The sequence below is a fragment of the Nuphar pumila genome, unplaced genomic scaffold, assembly GCF_984573655.1.
Source record: "Nuphar pumila unplaced genomic scaffold, dmNupPumi1.hap1.1 HAP1_SCAFFOLD_328, whole genome shotgun sequence".
Lineage (NCBI taxonomy): Eukaryota > Viridiplantae > Streptophyta > Magnoliopsida > Nymphaeales > Nymphaeaceae > Nuphar > Nuphar pumila.
The window spans coordinates 31,448-37,979 of NW_028323282.1; the positions used below are offsets into that span (position 1 = coordinate 31,448).

The following is a 6,532-nucleotide window of genomic DNA, read 5'->3' on the forward strand; positions in this document are numbered from 1 at the left end:
ATTAGTAAGACAACCCATGCCCAGAAACAATCCACACCACATCACCTTCACTCCAATTACTTAGTGTTTTGCAGAGCAATGCTGCAGCAGCTCAAGGCGTGGGTCCACTGTGCAGGTCAAGAACTGTTGAAGCTCACAAAGGAGGGAAGGTTAGGGTCATGATAGCAATCTAGAGCGTTGATGGGCTGCAGAGTCCCTTGGAAAGGAGTCAGCACCTCTTGCACAGCACCATGTCGACGTCTCCTGAACATGCAGCCTACCTGCGCATTGACGATCCGCGTTGGTTTTATGCACGCACATATCGGTGCGCTGAGTATTAGAGAGCAGTGAGATACACAGTCCATGGTTGCTTAGTCCCAATCATCAAGAACAGGGCTGCCGACGAGCAATTACGGACATCATCGGTAAACAATGCTGCACATGTCCTCCTTGTGACATACGACGAGTGCTCGCCATGAAAGACGAGTGTCTGGCTTCCCAAATCTGGACTGGTGCCAATGTCAATGTGGCAGTTCCACAATACTGACGTCCATAACATGCTACTGCCGAGGACATGCCTGTAGATGCATACCAGCATAGCAATACCTTGGCCAGGAATCCGAGATGCTCTGTCGGTGACTGTGACTGTCGGGCCAAGCTGCCACCCCCAGGCAACATTGGACTGGATCATGTGACTGTCATACCTGATGTTTTCCCGCTTTCCTACCGGCTGTCAAGGGTGAGTACCAACTACAAATAAGTCCGAATTGTAATGACAAACAAGGGGAATGATGATCTATGAACCAACGTCCCCACCAGGTGTATGTACAAGTACATGGATGCAGGGTGTGATGCACCGCAGGAAGATCCCGGCGTGGCTTAGGTTGCTGGTTTTCTTGTGTGTTTTGTCTTTGTTTGTGTCATTGTTTTCAGTGTTAGTTTCAGTGTTTTTTCCTGTTTTGCCAGCCCTTTCGCTTGTAACAACCAAGACATGGATGCATGTACCGAGGGGCAAGCCTGACTGGGAATCCTGCTGAAAGGAGTGCATGAGTATCAATGGAAAGGAAAGCATCTCACTGGACATGGCGGACCCCACGAATAGAGCCCGTCGCCAGACTCTCAAGGCTGCTTGCACGCCAGACGCGCATCCATCTTCGTGGATAACAGGCGTGGCACGCTACCCTGTTGAGAAGAGCCCTATTCCAACCCGCGCAAAGAGCATCGCAAGATGCGTGTTTCTGAAGTGCAATCCAGCAGAAAGGTCGGCACCGCATTGGATGAAGCTATGGAAGATGCCATGAAAGCGTTTGAAGCGCAAGAGAACATGTGTTGCACGTTCTGTGGCACAGCCAGCACCGGTCAGGTTTGATCCGAGCGTTCTGTTCAAAATGGGCCGTGCCCTGTGCCAACTCGCCCTAGCTTTGGTCAGCAACATTCTCGCAGTAACTCAGGGCAACCTGCAACCCGTGATTACAAGACCTGTCATGGGCTTGTCGGAGGACCCTCCGACATGTTTCTTCTGGGAGGTTTCTTCTGGGAGGAGACTTAGGGCACAGCCCTAAGGAGGTCTGGTCTTGCCATGCCATATTGTGGTTATCGCATGATCAGTGAAGAATGAACCAATCCCCAACTTGTGCAACGAGCACACTACCAAATGCCGCCGGATGAGCCTACGCCATCCCCAGTGGTTTGGCTGAAGCTCTGGGTCAACACTCCTCCCAGCTGACTGCTTACTGCGCGGTCAGGGTTGTTTACTAGTACCACCACCAACCCTGGTGGTGGTATTAGGATCATTTCGACCAGGATTGATTGCAGTGGCTTGAAGGTGAAGTTTTGAAGCATGTACTTTTGTTGCTGTCATATTGTACTCATCGTACTTGGCTTTCCAGTCATCTTCGCAACGTCATGTGCAGAAGAGGAGCACCCTCATTGCAGTAGCTAATGTATCAAATTCTCGTTGCATTTCTGTGCCACCAGAGGGTGTTTCCACTTTCCTGGTCCAGAGTTTCACCTGTCAATCGGCCTGTTGCTGTACAGACTGCTGCAATTGTCAACATCGGTTACGTAGACTATATGATGAAATCATGTCATACCATAATGAACGCAATTCTCTGCCTGATGAGGGAAATTGGGCATGCACAGTCGCGACGTAATACTCGTGCGCCCTTCCAGCCACCGTGTGTACGCCTCCTTTATCCTGGATGCTCACATACGATCTTCGAAGTTACAGCAAAATTACTCCATTACTGAACTGCTGTGCGTCAGGACGATGGTGCGATGGTGATGAGTGTCCAGCGGCCAGCTTGTCAGCTGAATCCAGCAGATCTCCCTGTCAGAATCTCACCCTGCACCCTGGCAGTGCAGCTGATAGCAGTGTACGACTATGTGTGTGCACGCTGGGACAAGTCTGATAGGCAAGATTCGATGTGTCGTACATGTCCTGGCATGGTACTCGGATGGTACAGCAGCTATCGAGTTCCGTACTCGCCAAGATAATATACATATAAGCGTTCCTGCCCTTCAAAGACCACGTTATATGTTATTCCGTGCGTCATTCATGCTTGAGCAAGCCTTATCGTCCTGAAGTCTCCTTTGGTGTTTGTATATACTTTGCCATGGCTACTGCATTTTCTGTAGGGTGCGCGACAGCATGCGGCCGTCGCATCAACAGGCGATTGCGTGTCACTAATCGGGCGGCGACAAGTGATTTGGGATTCAAATTGATGCGTGATGGCGTAAAGGAGGCTGCTCAGGAGACGCTACTTACTCCCCGTTTCTATACCACTGACTTCGACGAATTGGAAGCTCTGTTTAGCGAGCAGCTGAACCCCAACCTGGACATGGAGGAAATCAGGGCATCGCTCAACGAGTTTCGAGCTGACTACAATCAGACACATTTCGTGCGCAACTCCTCTTTCAAAGAAGCCGCAGGGAAAATCCCGACTGCCACCAGAAGGATCTTTGTCGAGTTCTTGGAGCGTTCCACGACAGCGGAGTTTTCAGGGTTTCTGCTTTACAAGGAGATTGCGCGACGCATCAAGACTACGAATCCTGAAGTTGCAGAGGCTTTCGTATTGATGGCTCGCGACGAGGCTCGTCATGCGGGCTTCCTGAACAAGGCGTTGTCTGACTTCAACCTTTCACTGGACCTTGGATTCCTTACCAAGAATCGGACTTACACATTCTTCAAGCCGAAGTTCATCATCTACGCTACCTACCTCTCCGAACGCATCGGCTACTGGCGTTATATCACCATCTACAGATTTTTGCAGCGCAATCCCGACAGCCAGCTGTACCCCCTATTCGACTACTTCGAGAACTGGTGCCAGGTGAGACTCTTTGTGACTCCATCCATCTGCTGCATTCGTACGCATTGATCATAGCATAGTCATCTCCTTAACCACCCTGAGATGCACCCTGCATTGCTTGGCACCGTGCTTATAATCCATCATCCATTGAAATGTATGAATAGGCACGTGGTATGGAGACTCAACGAGCGACATGCATCGTATACCGTGCAACCCGATCTGAAACCCTTTTAAATCCCATCTATCTAGATGACTGTCTCATTTATCATTCTGTGCAACCATGTGTTGTTTTATTGCTGCTTGGCGGAGATTCAGCCCCACGTATACTACACCTATCCTGGTTATGCCAGCCCGAATTTGAATTTTGCATTAGAATCGCAACATTCTTCAACATTGGCATCAGATCTGGCCAGGCATCAGCAGCTGTGCGTAAGGACCATGAAAGTATGTGATTTGAAGTTTTTGTCTTGCTAAACCCCACACGATGGCATTCACCCCCTAACTCTGGATCCCTTACTTTTGGAGGCAGATGTGAATCCTTGACACGACAGCCTGACTGTTGTCACACGAGCACTGACTGTAAAAGGACTGAACGTTGACCTATGGGTTACGTACATGCATCATACATGAATGAGCCTACCCTGTCGAATTGACGTGTTTTGTTTTGTGTCACTCTCTATGCCGCGTGTTCTCAAGGCCGACCAGCCTGGGCCTGAGACTGAAGCACGCTGGTACATCTCTCTCGTCATGTTTCCCGGCGGAGCGGACATGGCGTGATCCCGGTAAGTTCATTCGTCTGATCTATAAAATCAGGTGATGGTAGCGGTAGCACTGATACCCAAGTAGATCTTGGGGTTGCCAACGTCCAGGTGGATGCAGAAATGTTGCCAAATGACACATCATCGTAACGCTGTCCATCATGCTGCAGGATGAGAACCGTCACGGTGACTTCCTTGCTGCACTCCTCAAGGCACGGCCAGAGATGTTGGACGATTGGCAAGCCAAGATGTGGAGCCGTTTCTTCTGCCTCTCGGTGTACATCACCATGTACCTCAACGACCACCAGCGCACCGCATTCTATGAGGCCCTCGGCCTCAACACCAAGGTCTTCAACCAGCACGTCATCATTGAGACCAACAAGAGCGCCGCCCGCCTCTTCCCACAGGTGTGCCCGGTGCTAAGGACCGCGGTGCTTCGTCCAGTGCTTCGCTAGACCCTGTCATTTTTCAGGTCCAAATGCCCGAAAATGCATGAATTCATGGACAAAATTGGGGGTCGGATTTCAGTCTGGTGAAGCACTGGCTTTGTCAAATTGGGATTCACCATGTGTTTTCTTCGCCATACACCCATGCATCTTCTGGGATAAAGACCCACAAAGCAAATGCCTGGCGGAACACCGTAGCTTAGGCAACAATTGAGGGAAATTTCATATGTTTCTCATCCCTTTCTGTTGTCGATAGAAAGCAGCACAGGCGTTCAGAGCCTACCTTAATCCATCTTTCTCTATCTAATTGCTGGGGCTGATGTGGAGAAAAACCGATACGCAGCGCTGATGAAAGTGCTCGATTGTTGTCTAGCCTACGGCATCCTGAACGAAACAAAACTACGTCACCCGCAAGGGTCGGTGTTGACAGGTCAGATAGCCATGGCTGACCTCGCAACTTTGACCATTCCAAGACTGGCTGTCTGCTTGTATGTGTGCATGCTCATGTTGTCCAACACCCTGCCCCTCCTCAATGTGCATGCGATAGCTTCTCAAAGTGATGCCTTCGTGCTAGTACTTGAATATAGCTTGCACATGGCCGGATTTGAGCTTTCGGCGCGAGACCTCCCGTCTGCCCGGGCGGCCTTCCGTACCGCCAACAAGGCTCCAATCCCCACGCAAAAGACGGGACCGAACCTGACAGACCTTGCCTTCGTTTTTCATCGTTGGCAGGCCAATGCAGGGCGCACTTCCCTTGCATGCCCTGTACAAAGGCGTTGATCAGTTCCCAGCTCCAGTGTTCAGGTCCAGGTCCGCCAGCCTCAGATGATGGTAATGGTAGCACTGATTTCCAAGTAGTTCTTAAAGTTGCCAATGCCCATGTGGATGCGGTAGTGCTGTAAAACGATACATCATCATCCGTGTCGGTTAGCGCCTCTTAGAGGCATCGGCGAATCAAATTTGACTTCGTTTCTGCCCTCATCGTGTGTCTATCTGCGCAGGTGCCAGATGTCGAGCACCCAGAGTTCTTCGTGAAGATGGACAAGCTGATTGAACTGAACACCAAGCTGCTGGCAGTGAAGGCATCGGGCTCCCCAGAGTGGCTACAGAAGATCCAGTCAGCGCCAATCATCGAGCGCATGGTTGCCGAGATGGTTCAAATCTTCTTCATGAGGCCCGTCTCCAGCGGATCTGTCACCTTTGAAGCCGATGGCGCCATCGTCTACTGAACAGCGCTCTGCCAGGCTGCAGTGACGGTTGGTATACCTGAAAAATCACGGTCCCAGACCCATCTAAGGGACAGAAATGGGGCGTCAAACGCCGTTTTGGCACCGCGCTGCTCCTCAAATTTGTATTCATCGCTACTTTTGAGCATGTCAAGTTCATGCACGATCAATTCTGGGTTCTGACGAGACGTCGGCTTCCGTCATCGCGGCGGTTAGGCGTCGAGCCTTGCACGGGGGACGTTGGTTGCCTGCTGCATCTTATCACATGGATCTGGTCAGCAGCTCTGGCTCGGCCATGTCCTGCAGCATCTGGTCCAGCCCTGCATGGTCTACTATTCTACCATTGAAAGGCCATATTTTACTATTACCCACCCAAACGTTCAATATTGAAGCTGTCTCGATACCCGATGTTTCTAGACATTTGCTGGCATGTCCGCTGTGGCCTCGTTTACTGTGTACCACACACGCCTCGTATGATTTTGATGTCTCAACACTGCCCCGTTGAGTGAGAGCCCAAGCGCTTGCTGCCTGGTTGTGCTCCTCCCAGCAAGGAGGATAGCTCAGTGGTTGCTCTCAAACAATCGCACGGCAGTTAAGTTTTGCTACATGATGCCTAGCACCACGACCCTGAGTACCGCGTGAGTTGCGCTGGTGTGCTGTTGTTGCGCGTGATGTTAGTGCTTGATATTTGGCGTATGGCTTCCTTTCACTCTGTCGATGCCTCACAATTCAGTCCTGCAAGGCCTTTTATAGTTTACCTGTGCGATGGTCTTGGTGCAGCGCGTGGAACAGCAGGTGTGCGGAGGTTGTGTGAT

At 50.8% G+C, this 6,532-nt stretch overlaps 1 protein-coding gene across 1 annotated transcript; it reads left to right on the plus strand.

Moving 5' to 3' along the window:
• Positions 1–1,207: 1,207 nt before the first annotated feature.
• Positions 1,208–5,720, plus strand: LOC149810511 (magnesium-protoporphyrin IX monomethyl ester [oxidative] cyclase 2, chloroplastic-like). Its single transcript, XM_089994231.1, has 6 exons — positions 1,208–1,342; positions 1,957–2,160; positions 2,245–2,410; positions 2,617–3,308; positions 4,216–4,452; positions 5,493–5,720. Exons 1-6 carry the CDS (start codon positions 1,208–1,210, stop codon positions 5,718–5,720), a joined length of 1,662 nt encoding a protein of 553 aa, XP_089850357.1.
• Positions 5,721–6,532: the final 812 nt, after the last annotated feature.

Bases quoted from the DNA above. Each gene is read 5' to 3' on its own strand.
- LOC149810511 (XM_089994231.1), top strand. From the start codon at position 1,208: ATGCGTGTTTCTGAAGTGCAATCCAGCAGAAAGGTCGGCACCGCATTG. The intron at 1,343-1,956 runs GTTTGATCCGAG...CTGTGCCACCAG, and splicing joins GCACAGCCAGCACCGGTCAG to AGGGTGTTTCCACTTTCCTG. The intron at 4,453-5,492 runs GTGTGCCCGGTG...CTATCTGCGCAG, and splicing joins CCGCCCGCCTCTTCCCACAG to GTGCCAGATGTCGAGCACCC.